At 35.1% G+C, this 18,151-nt stretch overlaps 1 protein-coding gene across 1 annotated transcript; it reads right to left on the bottom strand.

Annotated features, from left to right (window-relative positions):
• Positions 1–13,022: 13,022 nt before the first annotated feature.
• LOC140876128 (probable pectinesterase 29) lies at positions 13,023–17,126 on the bottom strand. The gene is made up of 5 exons (XM_073280006.1): positions 16,842–17,126; positions 16,325–16,484; positions 16,023–16,235; positions 13,424–13,665; positions 13,023–13,350 (listed from the first exon to the last, which is right to left on the bottom strand). The coding sequence occupies exons 1-5, from the start codon at positions 17,108–17,110 to the stop codon at positions 13,188–13,190; spliced, it is 1,047 nt and encodes a 348-aa protein (XP_073136107.1). The 5' UTR covers positions 17,111–17,126; the 3' UTR covers positions 13,023–13,187.
• Positions 17,127–18,151: the final 1,025 nt, after the last annotated feature.

Consider the following 18,151-nt stretch of genomic DNA (forward strand, 5'->3'; position numbering starts at 1 on the left):
ATCTACCTTGATTTATGATGAGATTTTTGGATATGTCTATGTTTTTGATTATTTCATTATAAACTTATTAGTTGTTTCTAAAGATTGATGGATCTTGATTGGAGTTTCATGTCTTGACTATTATTTAGCCTAATATTATTTGTTCTTAACAATTTATTTGTGTATTCTTGATTTGATTGTCATTCAATTACTTGATCACTAATTGAATTGTTATATTTATTTGAAATCTGGCACTCGGGAGAGGAGATTTTGAATAGGATCATAGGAAAACACAACCTAGGATTTTTGTAGAGGTCGGGAGACTTACAAGTTCCTTTGAGGTCATTGAATGAGAACCATAGAACATGATTAAATTATTTTGTTGTTTGATTTCTGATAGGGATATCGAAATTAGCATTAGAATAATAACATTTACTCGGCACTCGGGAGAGGCAGTAAATAACAATTAAGGGTTCTTGGCCTATAAATTGGAATAAATGATATAATCAATTGATATGATTTGCATGAATGAAAATCGAGTGATATCTTGTATCTAGAACCCGTCTCAGATCGTGTACCCAAAGCCATCCTTCAAATTCTAGATTCTTTATTTTATTTTAGTTTATTGAAATTTAAAACTTTGATTTTCTAAACAAAGTTGAGATTATTCTAATTACAGGACTTGGTGTGAATATAAATTTTCAATCCTCGTAGGAACGATACTCTACTCACTCTATATTAAAACTTGACACTCGTACGTTTGCGAGTATTTTTCACAACAGATACCAAACAATGTGGCGACCCCGGGCTCGTATACATAAATCCAATGACTCAACACTAAGCATTAGAACTAAGCACAAGTAATACAAAATAAATAAAAAAAAAATTTACAAATTGTACCTCCGCTCGATCGGTTAAACTTGACCTATCGAGCGACCAAGAAATCCCAAACCCTCGGGTTTGGCATTTGACATGCACCGCTCGATCGGTCAAATTACACCGATCGAGCGGCCCCTTCAGTGCAAAAATCTGCAGATTTCCTTGTGCTCTTGTGCTGCTCTTTGCTAGTGTCTTGCTATCTAACAACATGTAAATCAATGTAAACAAGGCTAAACATACTAGAACAACATGTACAAGATACATGACAACTTTATTCAAAAGCCAAGCTTACAAGACACTACAAGTATTCAAGCTAACTCCAAGTTTACATCCACTAGGTTTGTACAAACATAACCAACACATTCTATAAACATTAACTCAAGTTCTTGACAGCACTTATACATTCTTAGCCCGGAACGTCACTTCTCTAAACTTCCAATCGTTCAAGACCTTCTACGACTCGGCCCTGCATCCTCTGTTGCAATGCACACACAAAACAAAACAACAGCCGGATAAACCGGTAAGTATAAAACTTAGTATAAAACAACGGAAACATATATTGAATCATAGATAGAAAGTTCCATGAATTTTAATATAACAGACAATAAGAATTGCAAGACAATTAGCTAAACAATAAAGGTTCAAGGCCTAATGAACGACACGGTTGAGATGCTAAAACACACCACTCATCATTAGGCTCAACCTCATCACTGATGCTCTAACCGAAATCGATCTATCAATGATACATACTCGTCATTGATACTTGATATCTAAGTTTATAACTCATCGACGATATCGGCAAGGCTTGAAGAAATGTTAAGCTCACATATATAACAAGATGACATAACCACAATATAAACATATATGCCAAGTAATGTGTGATTTAAGGGAATCGAAAAGATAAACTCGTCTCAATGAACAACCCCATCTTGATCATCGTCGTATTATACCTTAGTCTTGATAAAGAACAAGCTAGATCCACAAGCTACAAAATACACAATTGCAATCACAATTCTGCTGAAGCTAAACTCAAGTATCAAAGTCTAAAGCTCACCAACTTTGATCAAATCTCTCTCGGTTCGAAACCAAAACTCCCGAAGTCGATGTACTTTGATTAAATCTGAAATGAATGGTATTCAAGGCCATAACATGACCAAGAACTCATTTATACCACAGCTCAATCATAAGGATTCAAAATCTATCAATTTCGCGAACCGGCGGCGTAACGACTGAAAATCGGTAACCGTAACCTCATCTATACCAAGTCTAACCATCATATCAACTCAATAACATACTCATACCAGCAAGAATTCATCAATAACCAACAATATCAGAGGTTAAAATTTTGAAAATAGCTTCAGAAATTCGTATAAAATGCCAAAGACACTCGTTCTTCGATTCGACCACGAATATACAATATACATAACACCAAGAACACATATTCATGCTTCAAATATGATCCATACCAACATAATTTCGAAACTAGCTGAAGCAAAGAGATTCTTACATCAAAACGAAGCCCCGCTTGCAAGGATTCCAAAACCGTATCCGAATTTGAAATCGGTTGGACGGATCTTGAGATACACAAGATTAAAGATGAAGACATAACTTGGGAGCTGAAATGAAGAAGGAATCGGTAGTTTTCTTGCGGAATCATCCAAAGAAGATGATATACACGTACAAACACAAATAAAAGACATGTGTCATACACTTATTCCAAGAAATTGCATTTTGGCCCCTCAAAACTTCACTATTTTCAATTCAGTCCTTATGAAATCTTTTCATTCAATTTCAATCCTAAATAATTTAAGAATATTAGAATTTAAATCTAAACTCTAAAAATTCTCAAATTAAATATACTCGGATTAAAATTAAATAATCTCGGGCCTTACACACCCGAACACTGACGGGCAAAGTGAGAGGACTATTCGTACTCTCGAAGATATTCTTCGAGCGACAGTTATAGATTTTGGACCAGCGTGGCATGACCATTTGGCGTTGGTAGAGTTTGATTATAATAACAGCTACAACAACAACATTGGCATGGCACCATTTGAGGCTTTATACGGACGCCGCTGTCGTACGTCTTTGTTTTGGGATGAAGTTGGCGAACGTCAAGTCAAAGGTCCACAGATGATTCAGCAGATGACCGATGCAGTGGAGATGATTCGTACGTAAGAGGATTAAGGAAGCCCAGGATCGACAGGCTAGCTACGCTAACACTCACCGCAGACCATTACATTTTGAGGTAGGGGAACATGTGTTCTTGCGAGTGTCACCTTTCCGGAAAGTGATGAGATTTGGACTCATGGGTAAGTTGTCGCCGCGATTTATTGGTCCGTACAAGATTATTGAGAAGGTTGGAGACGTGGCTTATCATTTAGCTTTGCCACCGTATCTTCCCAGTATCCATGATATGTTTCACGTGTCCTTACTGAGGCAGTACGTGGCAGATGAGTCGCAAATCTTGCATCCGACGGAGGTGAAATTGGATCAGAATTTGTCCTACATTGAGAGACCTCTTGGGATTCTTGACAAGAAGGACAAGGTGCTTCGCAACAAGCACATACCTCTAGTGATGGTGCAGTGGCAGCGTAGAGGAACTGAAGAAGCAACTTGGGATCTGTAGAGCCGGATGCGAGCTGAGCATCCAAAGTTGTTTTGATGTGTTGTAATTTTATTTGTAAGAAAGATTTGTACTTTGTAATGTTCAGTTGTAATAAAGAACATTTGCTTGATTTACCGTGTTTTCTTTTAGACATAAATTTCGAGGACGAAATTTCTTAAGTGGGGGAGAATATAGTGACCCGTACCCAAATTGAGTGATTAAGAATTAATCACTAAGTCATTATCAAGTAAACGTGATTAAAGAAGCTTCAGATGAGTCTACGAACTACAGAAACGAACTCAGGATTATCTGAAATGGCCCGGAGGGTTGGGTAGAATGGAAGCAACGTTGGGAGAACGGACGCAACGTTCTGGTCATCTGATGTCATTCGTGACGTCAGTAAGATGACGTCATTTCTTACGAACGTGATTGGACAATCGGATGCAACGATTGTCGAACGGAAGTATCGTTCGCTAACGGACGCAACGAACCCCAAACGGACGTTCTGTTCGCTGTCTATAAATAGAGGAGCCGAGATTCATTTCTAGGCGCACCGAGTTCCTCTTCTCTTTCAATTCCTTAGCCTTCTAACATAGATGTAGAGAATTCTAGGCGTCCTATTGGGAATTCAGAAGTGGCATAGCGATCCAGGCGTCGTAGCGGAGCTGTGGCCTAGTTTTGAGGCAAGCGACAACAAAGGGATGACGACGGACACAGTTATAGATTTGGCTTCCTAAAAATATTTAGGATTATGAAATAGCATAGTTAAGGCTTTTAGAGTTTAAATATTGATGCATGGATATTTGCATTGTAGACGCCATAGTGTGTACTAGTAGGCGTGGGATCTAGACCAGTGGTGCTAGGATTTGCCCGCAGTGTTAGAGGTACGTAGGTACTGACCGAGATAGCCGGCATGATATATATGCTTATATGTTGCATGAGTATGCGCTATATGTTTTCCCTGATTTACTGCTTTAGCACATGCATGTTTTATACAAGACTACATCATGTGAGATGGGTGTCATTGACAGTTTCCATAGGGAGCTTGTAACTCATCATGGACTCGAGTCAGGTATTGTCAGTTTCTTTATGAGCCTTGTGTCCAGTTTTGGATTCGCGTCTGGTTTTGGAGAGGCTCAACCCCTGGTTTTTCTATCACTAGGAGCGACCACGATGGTGGAGTAGACGCTATAGTTGATAGGGTGAATATACGAGTACCCTCGCGAATTCGATTTTTGACAAGGTACTGTATATTCGATGGCGCCTTGAGCAGACTATTTTACCCAGGATTTTAAAGTCATTTGTTTGCTGCATATTAGTCTATATATCATTGCTTTCGTATTGAGCATTGTCGCTCACGCCCTGTGTTTGGTGTTCTTGGGATACCTTGTGGAGGGGCAGGTTTGAGGCTAGACGGTCCAGGAGGCTCGCACCAGGAGTGAGGCCGGTGCCGGATGCAGCGAGAGTTAGCGGTAGTGTTATGACCCTATGAACTTTCGATTTGGTTGTATAAGTATTATACACTTTAGTTATCGTCGGTTGTATTCTACCGATTAGATTTGTTGTATTTTTTGTAATCCGCTATTCACGCTTTTAATATTATTGCATGCGCTTTATTAACTCTGATTAGGTAGTGGATCCGGGTATGGTCGCTACAAGGCAAGGAGGAAGCCAGACAGTGAGCCAACAACCAAGACAACAGGCTCGAGTCTTTGCCTTGACTGAAGAACAGGCTCAAGAAGCACGTGATGATATTATAGCAGGTAACTGTTCTATTTTTGGTCATCCTTCTTATGTTCTAGTAGATACATGTGCATCACATGCATTCATCTTTGAACAATTTGCCATATTACATGCGTTACCTGTTGAGTCATTACCTGCTGTAGTATCTATTTCTTCACCTTTGGGGAAAGGTATTGTGTCTGTGAATTATGTCAAAAATTGTATACTGCAGTATGAAGGTAATGTGATAGAGATAGATTGTATTGTGCTTGGTTTTTCAGATTTTTACTGCATTATCGGTATAGATATGTTAACCAAGTACAGGGCAACAGTTGACTATTTCCAGAAAGTTGTGAGATTCAGACCTGAGATAGCTGATTTATGGAAGTTCTATGGTAAAGGTCCGATATCTCGAATTCCTTTGATATATGTTCTATCTATGACCCGTTTATTGCAGAAAGGAGCAGAGGGATTCCTTTTTTACGCAGTAGATGTCCGGAAAACTAGCCCGAAATTGACTGATTTGCCAATGGTTAGTGAATTTGCTGATGTCTTCCCAGATGAAATTCTGGGATTACCTCCAGATCAGGAGATAGACTTTAGTATTGAACTAATTCCAGGTACGCAACCGATATCCAAAGCTCCTTACAGAATGGCACCTATTGAATTGAAGGAATTGAAGGATCAGTTGGAAGATTTACTGGCCGAAGGGTACATTGGACCGAGTGTTTCTCCCTGGGGCATTTCGGTTGTATTTGTACGGAATAAAGATGGATCAATGAGACTTTTCATTGACTATAGGCAACTGAACAAAGCAACGGTAAAGAATCGTTATCCTTTACCTCGAATAGATTATTTATTTGATCTGTTTCAGGGTTCATATATTTATTCCTTCGCCAAATAGGGGCGATCAAAAATAAGACCCGAAAGAATCTATATATCACTATAATCGGCAGGAATAGGTCGTGAGATAGCGGGTTGGATAAGGTTATGGACAAAAGGTTGGGTACAAGCACGAGTGCGTCGCCTTGGATTAGCGGGATCAACTTGGCGTCTAGAAGCCATTTTTGGAGAAATATTTCGAGCAAAATGAAGAAAGAAGGCTTGATTTGGTGTGAAAAATCTGAATGAGTTCGGCTTGTATAAAAAGGCACGGGGACAAACGGAAGCAACGTTGCACAAACAGACGCAACGTTCATCCTGGCGGGTAAAATGTGTAGGAAGTTTGAACTGGTATTTTTGAAAGTAGGCGGGAATGGGACTAACGGAATCAACGATAAACCAACGTTGCGTCCTTTGGTGACTTGGCGGTAAAATGTTCGCAGTGAATTTTGAAACTGAGGCGGGAATGCTGCAAAAGGAAGAAACGTTGCTCAATCGGACGCAACGTTGGTTCTTTTGGCGATAAAAGTTCGCGGTTAAAAATTTTAAACTGAGGCGGGAAAAGTAGGGAATGGAAGCAATGTTCTAAGAACGTTTGCAACGATGAGGCAGAGAACGGATGCAACATTCCTTGTAACGCATGCAATGTTCGGGCAGGGCAAGCAAATTTCGAATTTTTCTTCTTAGAATTATATTTTTGAAAATTTTATACCAAATAATTCACATAAAATATGAGCTTATAATTATGAGTAAATACAATTAATTTGTATTTATCCAACATTAAATTGCTCGATTTTAATATTAAGCTCCCCCTTAATATGACATTAAATTTTAATTTATGTTTACAAGCGATTACAACTCAATCATGCCAAGTTTACCACGCAAACGAATAAAAGTATTTTCATCTAGTGTTTTTGTAAAAATATCGGCAATTTGATTTTTCGTGTCAACATATTGAAGTTCAACTTCATTTCGTTCGATGTGGTCACAAATAAAATGATGACGAATATCAATATGTTTGGTGCGCGAATGTTGAATCGGATTCTTTGTTAGACATATGGCGCTAGTGTTATCACAGAAAATAGGGATTTTTAAAAAAGAGACGCTATAGTCGAGAAATTGATGATTTATCCAAAGAATTTGCGCACAACAACTGCCGGCAACCATATATTCGGCTTCGGTCGTTGACAACGATACACAATTTTGTTTCTCTGAAAACCAAGAAACTAAACAGTTTCCTAAAAAGAAACAAGTTCCACTAGTGCTTTTTCTGTCCACCTTATATCCACCAAAGTCGGCATTGCAGTAAGCTTTTAAGTCAAAAAAAGAATTTTTCGAATACCAAAAGCCGAGATTTGGAGTATTTGAAAGATATTTGAAAATGCGTTTTAAGGCGAACAAATGTGATTCCTTTGGACATGATTGAAATCGTGCACACAAACAAACACTAAATATAATGTCCGGCCTACTAGTAGTAGCATAAAGTAAGGAGCCAATCATACTACGAAAGGAAGATTGATCTACAGATTTACCATTTTCATCCTTGTCGAGTCTGATTGCTGTGCTCATCGGTGTGGATGATGATTTTGTGTTCTCCATCCCAAACTTCTTTAGAATCTCCTTGATATATTTGCTTTGGTTCACAAAGAACCCATCCTTGCACTGTTTGATTTGCAATCCAAGGAAATAGTTAAGCTCCCCCATCATGCTCATCTCGAAGTGCTCCTGCTTAAGCTTAGAGAATTCTTGACAGAGAGTTTCGTTAGTAGAACCAAAAATTATTTCATCAACATAAATTTGCACAATCAATAAATCATTTTTGACATTTTTGGTAAACAAATTAATGTCAATCTTTCCTCTCGAAAAATAATTTGAAAGAAGGAAAGTAGACAATTTTTCATGTCAAGCTCGAGGAGCTTGTTTCAAACCATACAAAGCTTTGTTTAGTATATAGACATGATCAGACAATAACGAATCAACAAAGCCATCAGGTTGTTCAATATAAACTTCCTCTTTTATTTCACCATTCAGGAATGCACTCTTAACATACATTTGAAATCACTTAAAATTTCTAGAGCAAGCAAAAGCAAGTAGCATGCGAATAGATTCAAGTCGGGCAACATGAGCATATGTTTCATCACAATCAATGCCTTCTTATTGACTATAACCTTTCGCTACAAGCCTAGCTTAATTTCTAGTAATAGTACCATGCTCATCAAGTTTGTTCCTAAAGACCTATTTAGTACCAATAATAGATCTATCATGCAGCCTAGGAACAAGACACCAAACATCATTGCGCTTGAATTCATTTAATTCATCTTGCATAGAAATTATCCAAGAATCATCTAATAAAGCATCATCAATGCACTTAGGTTCAACATGCGAAACAAAAGCAAGATGATTGAAAATATTATTAAGAGAAGAGCTAGTGGTAACTCCCTTCGAAGGACTTCCAATGATAAGATCAATAGGATGATCTTTGTGAAGCGTCCAATCTTTCGGAAGTGGTGTTTCCTCAATAGCAACATCTATATCATTTAAGCTTGAGGAGGCCATCTCTTCTTCGAGTATTTCTACATCATCATTGTTAGCGCGAGAAACTATAGACATAGATTCATCAAATACAACATGCATAGATTCTTCAACAAGTAAAGTACGTTTATTAAATACTCTTAAAGTCTTACTTGTAGTAGAATACCCGAGAAAGATGCCTTTGTCGGACTTGGCATCAAACTTACCGAGATTATCCTTACCATTATTATGGATATAGAATTTTGATCCAAAAGCCCAAAAATATGAAATGTTAGGCTTTCTCCCTCTCCATAATTCATATGGAGTTTTCTTGAGAATTGGTGTTATTGATACACGATTGATGATGTAACAGGCATTGTTCATTGCTTCAACCCAAAAATATTTTGGTAGAGAATGCTCACATATCATGGTCCTCGTAATCTCCACGAGTGTCCTATTTTTTCTTACAATGACCCCGTTTTGTTGAGGAGTCCTAGGACAAGAAAAATTGTGACCGATGTCTTTCTCTTCACAAAAATTTGTAAAACTCTCATTTTGAAATTCAGTTCCGTGGTCACTTTGGATCTGCTTTATTGAAAGATTTTTCTCATTCTCAACACGTTTGACAAAATTTTTAAAATAATCAAAGGCATCATTTTTGTGGGCTAAAAACAATGTCCACGTGAAACGTGAGAAATCATCCACAATGACAAATGCATAAAGCTTCCCTCCTAGGCTAGCGTTCCTCGAGGGACCACATAGGTCTAGGTGGAGAAGTTCAAGGGACATAGAAGTTGATACAAAATTTTTTATTTTGAAAGATTCCTTTGTATGTTTGCCAAGTTGACACGGATCACAAACAGAATCTAATTTTAAATTGTGTTTTGGCATACCAACTACTAGATCAAGTTTAAAAAGTTTTTCAATGGTAATAGGACCAACATGACCTAGTCGTCTATGCCAAAGAATGTTGTCATCAACATTCAAAGATACAAGACTTTTGATATTTGATATAGATAAATTATTTAAAGAAACATTGTATACATTTTCACTTCTATATCCTTTGAAATTTATGAATTTATCAGTCGTGAGTGATATAGTGCAGTGTTGGGGAGTGAATTTGTCTTCATAACCTCTAGCATGACCTATTTTACCACAGTAAGAGGATGTAGGGGGTGATCTCATTTTAATTTTAGCAATAAGACTAGCAAAGTCTATAGATTTCTTACCATACCCTATTTCACCCTTATCAAAGCTACATTTCTCCATGCTTAGTAAATTATTCAATTTATTACTCCTAACATTGAATTTATCAAATGATTTTTCTTAGTGAGCTATGTCATCCTTTAATCATAGGTTTTCATGCTCCTTAGTTTTTAATTCATTTTTGAGGTTTCTATTTTTCTTTATAAGTGATTTAGCCATATCAAACATATGTTTATATGCATGAAGTAATTAATCATAGGAAGGTACCTCGTCATCATCGTCAGAAACGATGTCATCACTCCTAGCCATGAGGCAGATGTTAGCTTCCTCCTCGTCATCATCGTTGTCGCTCCATGTCGCTATTAGGGCTTTCTTCTTACCTTTGTCAACCTTCTTCTTGAGGGGGCACTCATTTGCATAGTGGCCTTGTTGTTGACAGTGGTAGCATGTTACTTCCTTGTCCGTCTTCTTCTTGAAGTTGTTTCCTCGCATAAATCTTTTGAACTTTCTTGCGAATAGTGCCATATCATCATCTTCTTCTTCTTTGACTTGGGTGGATAAGGTAATCCCCTTTTCCTTGATCTTCTCATCCTCTTTCTTAGATTCTTTCCTTGTGGATACTTCCAACTCATGGGTTTTTAGGGTCTCATGGAGTTGATCAAGATCATAGAATGCGGTGTCGCCTTTGTTGGACTCAATGATGGCCGTTCTCTTGGCATCTCACTTCTTGGGTAGGGCGCGTAGAGCTCTCCTCCACACTTGCTTGGTTGGATATTGTTCTCCAAGTTGGGCTATCTCAATGATGATTTGAGAGAGCCTTCGGAACATTGTGTCTATATCTTCATTGGATTCAATCTCAAATGTCTCGTATTTGAGTTGTAGAAGATCTATCTTTGTCTCTTTGACTTGATTGGTTCCCTCGTGGCATATCTCCAATTTGTCCCAAATCTCTTTTGCGGAGGAGCACATTATGATCCGGTTGTACACGTTCATATCTAAAGAACAATGCAAAATATTCATAGTTTTAGCATTTTGAGATATTAATTTCATATCCTCCTTTGAAAAGTCGTCCATTTTCTTAGGAATTTTGACTCCCTCAACCTCTATCATAGGTATGTAGGGACCTTTCACAGTTACTTTACAAAGGTCATAATCTACGGATTGTATATATAGGGACATTCGATTTTTCCAATAGCCGTAGTTTATGCCGTTGAAAAGAAGAGGACGATTGGTTGATTGCCCTTGAGCATAATCGCTCGCTAGATTTGTCATAGAGCCTTTTTGAAAATATTTTGTAAAAAGGTGGCTCTGATACCACTTGTTAGAACCTAATGGGGGGGATTTAGGTTCTATTGACAACTTTAGCAATTTAAAGCGATTATGCAAGTACGCAAGCGGAAGACTTAAAGCAATCAAATATAAGTGCGGTAAATAAATGCGTTAAGTAAATAAAACAGTAAAAGGGATAAGAGATGTTTATGAAAGCTCGACGATAAATCGTCTACGTCTCCCCTTCTTGGTTAAGATCGATTAACCAAGGATCCACTAGCACTTCGAACGTATTGGCCTTGATGGCTTCAAGGATAGTCGTACAACTCAACACGATCACCGCGCCGATACAACTCGATACACTTGGCCTTAAGGGCTCCAAGGATAGCCTCAACAACAATTACACACTCGGGCTTCACACTCGAGAGTACAACGAAAGCTCAACAACTCACAAACAATTTCTACAATCAACTCTCTAATTGAAAGAAATATGTATGAAACTCTTGAATGAACACTTGAGAAGTAGAAAAGAAGATTGCTTGAGTTGTGTTTGAAATGGCCTTGGAATGCATCTATTTATAGCTGAAAATTCGGGCAGGTTCGTTGCGTCCGTTCTGGCCTTCGTTGCGTCCGTTCGGCGCACATTTAATTCTTCTGGCGTTGCAGACGAACGTTGTGTCCGTTACTAGGTTTGTTGCATCCGTTCGGCACAATGCAGCTTTGGTCGAGCGAATTTCTTCCTTAAAAATTGGATCATGTTTTTGGCAAGAACGTTGCGTCCGTTCGGGTTCGTTGTGGACTGCGCGATAAACTTCAAAACTTTATAACTCACAATCCGTCCGTTGGATTAACTTGAAATTTTGACAATAGATTTAAGACATCCTGAATTTCATTGTGAATGGTGAAGATTGGATTTAGATTCTTCAAACGATTCCAGTATTTTTCTGAAGTTACTTCGTCGTATTTTTGCTTCTTGTTCTGCGCGGTACTTTTGAAAAATTTATTTCTCATGATCTAGCCGTTGGATTGAGCTGATATTTGAACCGTACCTTTTGAGTATCCTAAAATTTAATATGACAGGTGGAGATCGGAATTGGATGAATAAAAAATGCTCAGTAATTTTTGCAAGTTTCTGATCCATGATTTAGCTTGTTCAACTCCATCATTAGAATATACCGCACAAGAATTTAATTGTTTGATAAGAGTCTAATCTGCAAGGTCTCACTTTAAACGATTAGAAATAATAACCAAGTTTTGTAATTATCAAAACTAAATAAGTTATCGAATTAAAAACATTAATCTCATTTAAGAGATTTGTATGCGTTTAAGGCATAATAATATAAATATATAGATAGATTCGATCACTCTCCTATATGTATATATACATATATACATCAGCTATTGCTCACGTAGTTGTCCATGGTGGTTGTCCATGTGATCGAAACTCTCTTTCTCTCTATATATATACATATATATATGCACGATTTACTCAGCTTGTAATAAAGCAAAACAATCTCTTTAGTAATGGTCTTTTGGCGAAGTCTTTTCAACCATTTCAGTATTGTCCTCCTTTGTCGTTTGATTGTTTTAATAAAGAATCGAAAACACTTGAGACGAGTTTATAGCCCAATTGGTCTCACCTTTTAGCCAATTGACGTAGATTCGAGTTCGAGTACTCCCACTCCTCTTTGTATTTAAAACGAATGAAAAACAATTAAAACTATCTCAAAAACCAAAGCATATGATAACTTTAAAATAAATTATTTATGTATTTAATATATTATAAATTTATTTAAAATAAAATATAATGCGCACATGCAACACGTTTGTGGGCCAAAGATAATATTTTTCATTTTTGATATAGATCAAGTCTGTCCATCTCACAGATATTACTCTATATGTGTGCATGTGTGTGTAAATAACTAAATTACATAAATAAAAAAGAAAAGAAACATGATAATTGACCTAATCGGAATCTCAAAAAATAGGGACAGTTTGTGTTTCCAATTTATTACCAAATAAAACCTTGAAAAGCAATGAAGAAACATGTATACATTTTCTTCCTAGCTAGCTATAAAAATGTCTTCCTCCTCTTATCTAGCATATATATACTAATTTAACAGCGAAGGTACTATGCAACCATCCAATCTTTGATCCAGCCTTCGTTATCAATGAATTTCCTGCTAATTAATCGGTTCAGCACATTTTGAGTCGCTGTATTTGCCCATTTGACCCTTCTAGAAAGGTCCGAACCCGGTCCACGACAATTGTGCTCGTCGTAAGTTAACTTGTCTCTGGAAAAAAAAAAAGCGATTTTAAATACATTAGGTTTCCAATATATATATGATATGAAATGATGAATCTTACTCATGTCCGACGCTGAACCAGGGATCCCACCCCTGGGGAACCACGATTTCTGACATAATTGAGTTGGCAAACACGACTCTGGCGAAATTCCTCCAAGGCCTCCCTAAGAAGGTTTTCCCATCTCCAGATATATTGCATCGTTTGAACACAAATCCATTTGCTTCACCCGGGCTTGATCTTCCTTGAGCTGTGATGAAGCCTGGAACTCCAAGAGATCCAGCCACCACTGAAATTATGCATTCCTATCCAATAATTTATCCAAATGCAACATAAATTATTGAACATATATACATATATAGGAGCATCGCAAGATTTATTTTATTAAATCTAGTTATGACTTTTTTTTTTTATTAAATTAATTAAGCATATTCATCCTATGATTTTTTGAATATAAAGGCAGATTACAAACAATATTAAAAGTAACACAAAAACTCTAATGAACGGTCTTACAAGTCAAATTTGTGATACAAATATCCTATTTAATAACTATTAAAAAATATTATTTCTTATGTTAAAATTATTACTTTTCATTATCGATATGTTCATAAGATACATACTCAAAAAATAAACTTCTCGGAATTAAACGTACAAAACACGTCGCTTTCATCTATGTCAATGAGTAAGTCTCTTGTGAGCTGATCTATGAATTTTTATCCGTAAGATGAGTTAACACTGTCTATATTTACATTAAAAAGTAGCACTTTGAAATAAAATATAATAATTTTTCATAATAACCTAAATAAAAGATCAGTCTAACAAAATTGACCTTTGAGATTGTTTTACGGGAGTTTTTATGTCAACCAATATATAAATTTACATAAGTACAAGGAATGAAATCTTCTGCTCAACATAAGGTTCTGGTTATGTATGTGTGCGAGTAATTGAATCTAAAACTTCAACTGCAAGACTAGTAAGGGAATGTTGGGAGAGCTTTTGTTTATTTTAAAGTGGTTCTTCTAGATATTATTTTGAAGTTAGTGATGAGTTAAAGTAGGGAGTGTTGGTTTAAAGCTAATACAAGATAAAGTTTGAAGTGTTTAGATTAGTGTTTGGCAGAGCTTCTAGAAAGTACTTAACTTTGAAACAGATTAGGAAGCTTTTCGCATCTTTTCCTTGACAAAATTTCACGAAATTTCAAAATTTTCTTGAGAAAAAACTGAGAAGTGCTTTTTAGAAGCACTCCTAAACACTGCCTTAGAGAATAATTAAGTGCTTTCAAACTTAATTTTTAGTTAAATTACAATAATATCCTTAAAATATATAAAATTGATATTTTTAATTATCTAAATTTTGATACTGACCCACCAACTATGTATTTATATAATTATATCTTTTCATAACATGAATGCTTGAAAATATATGCAAGATTAATAAATAAAAATATAAAAAATGAAAATTTGTATAAATACGCAAAAATATGTATAACAAAATTCTGGAAAATGCAAAATAATATTTAAAAAATAAATTCTTGTGCTAAAATATTATTGAAATTTATATATTCTATTAGAAATTATTAAAACTCATATAATACAATGTAACATTTTAAAAAATCTACAAAAAAATTTAGGTCAAAAGAACTAAGGGTAACTAATATGATAAATTTTTTAAGGATATACATATATAACTTGTAATTTTAATCCCTAAACAAAAAAAAAACAGAAGAAAGCAAAAGCATCACATTCTCATTTAGTTAAAAGTTTTAGAAGTTGAAGTCGAAGTTGACAGTCATAAAAAGCATTTCCATGCAGCTTGAATCTAGGAAGTGCTTCTTAGAAACTCCTCCAAGCACTATCTAATGTAGTGTTTTGAAATGTTTCTCACTACCTAAATCTTGCATAACTGAAAATGATATACTGAAAAATGTAAACTTGTTAAACATGATATATTGTCCATCATGGAGTTGACCATTAGTTTTTGAAAATTCTAATTTGGTACTATTTGGTGTTAATGATAAAATAAACATTAACTACATAACTCACACTTAACTTTACACCAAAGTGCATATTATAAACATTACACTACATCAATTATTTTTTGTACCTCGAATCACAAATCCATAATTTTAAATTATCTTTTTAATACGTATCAAACAGTATTTCCGTTAACTTTCCTATGGTTTACGAATTTTTTTTGTGAGACGGATATCTTATTTGACCCAACCTGTGAAATTTTTTTAATTTTTAAGTCAAATATATTGTTTTTTATTTCAAATATGAGTCGAGTCGACTTACATCACGAAAAACTTATTCAACTTTCAAGTACTAACCCAAGCCTAACGTCAACATTGCATTAGATTGTGGCACATTTATACTCTCAAAGCAAAAGCACATTTAAAAGACCGTTAAGTCTTTAATCTTATATTTTCATAGAATTATGAAAGAGGTTACCTATATATATATATATATATATATATATGTATGAAATAAAATATATATATATATAGTTTTGATATCATGGACAACCATATGTGCAATACCAATATGTGACGTGACAATCAGTGATTGGATGTACAAGATGTCACGCCAGCTGACATTGGTCATATAGGTGTCCATGATGGTTGTCCATGATATCAAAACTCATATATTTTTTTTCCTGTTACCTCATAAATGGATTGGCCGGAACCAAAGATAAAATCAACAGCTCCTTGAATAGTGCATGATTTGAAGTAATGCCTCCCTTGAACATCCCATAACGTATCCTGATATCCTATGAATCCACAGTCCACAAACACATATTTATCCCCTTGAAAGTTGCCTGCAACCGCGGGCTGCATCGGGTTAACGGATTTCCCCGGAGGTTGATTGTAAGAGTTCTGTACATATTACATCACACTCGAATAAACTTTTGGGTCTATCTGTCTCAATCGAAAGGAATCTAAATTGTTTTAAGGCAGGTTCTTACCACAAATTTAATGCCTCTAACAACAATGTTGTCCGCATAGGAAATGAAAGTAGAGCTTGTCTCGATAGAGTCATGGTCATCCCAAGTAACCGTAGTTCTTCTCTGCCCTTCTCCTTTAAGGTATATCAATGGCCGATCATAGGGAATTCGAATTTTCTCTCTATATATATGTAAATAAATCTACGTTTCAGAATAGAGTTTATTATGGAAATGTTGAATATATATACTTTAATGTAATGTATTAAGATAACCAAACTTGTATGACTATTTATATACGTACAAAAATTGTGATTCAAGAAATCCAGTGTGAACGAGAAAGCAAGAAAAGGACCAATTAAGTTTTTTTGAGCCGAAGCTTTACTTGTTTACTGATATGACATTGTAAAACATGATATGTTTTAGAAATTTCTATGAAAAATTATTTTCAAAAACCAATAAATTAGCAAAAAGGAAAAAAAAAAAAAAAAGAAAAGGTGCCATTAATATTGATTTTCTTTTTTTGCTTAAAAAAAAGTACCTATATGTTCCAGCCTTGATGTGAATGCAAATCCAGTTCTTGTTGTAGGATGGGACTGAATCAATGGCAGCCTGAATTCTTGTGAAATTGCCTCCGCCAGAGGGATCAACGGAAATTGTCGGGAAATATCCTTCAAATTTGCGAGTATTTGTTTCTACAGAAGCATTTGTATTTGGAAACAAACACAAAATTACCACAAAAATAATCAAACAGGCAGAAGATTGAAAAACGGACATTTTTTGAGCCTCTGAGGTGAAGATTTTTGCCATGAAATTATGGGGAAGATGGTATTTATGTGGAAGAAATATAAATCAATAATTGATGCCTTAATATTATTTGCTATTATATATGATATTCACAAAATTTGGTTACTTCATTTATATTAAGAAAATGAATGTTAGGTACATTTCGAAGGATATTTGGAATTTAATGGCACAAAAATGAGTTATATATATTTGCCTCAAATAATTTGATTATATATAGGAAAGATTCGTGATTGATTATTTATTGGGGGGAACTTTGCAAGCCAAAAGGTGAGAAAGAGGGGAATTATGATTTCATAAGTGTTGAACATGATTCTTGGAATTTGATTACACTCTTTACCATTTAAAACTCTAGTTTTGTTTTGTTTTAAATCTTTTAAAACTCTAGTTAAATAATGATTTATTCGGTTGAATTTATTTTAATTCTGTTAAGCTCTTTTATATCTTATCCGCTACGATGGGGGATTATGAATTATTAAACAATATTTGGATAAAATTAGATAACAAACTTTAAAATATCGTAATTTTTGGTATTACAATATTTTTTTTGCTATAAAAAGATATGATGTTATTGAAATAATACAAATAACTACTTTGGACATTTTGGGATCCATTGCATTGAATTTTGTTAGGATATATTTGAGATTAACGGGAATCATGGGAATAATTTTGTTGTGTTTAAAAGTTTTCAAACAGTTGTTTCAATATTAATTATGTTATATGTAAGTGCTAATTGTTTTTGCCAAAAATACACTTCACAGTGCATAAGCTCTCATACTTATAAAGTATTTTAAAGAGTTTATTTCAAAATATACTCATATATGTAATTGATGAAAATAAAAAAAAATAAATAGGTTGACATTTAAAAACATTAATTTTTTCAGAAATTTCTGTATTGTGCTGCTAAAAAGTAAAAAATTGTTTATATTTGTATGTACATGGGAAAAAATTGTTAAATCTAAATATTTTCTCAATATTATAGGTGTATAATAAAATTTACTACCGAAGTCAAAATTATGAAAATCTCAATATAAAAAAAAATAAAAA

Source organism: Henckelia pumila, chromosome 1, assembly GCF_033568475.1.
Source record: "Henckelia pumila isolate YLH828 chromosome 1, ASM3356847v2, whole genome shotgun sequence".
NCBI lineage: Eukaryota > Viridiplantae > Streptophyta > Magnoliopsida > Lamiales > Gesneriaceae > Henckelia > Henckelia pumila.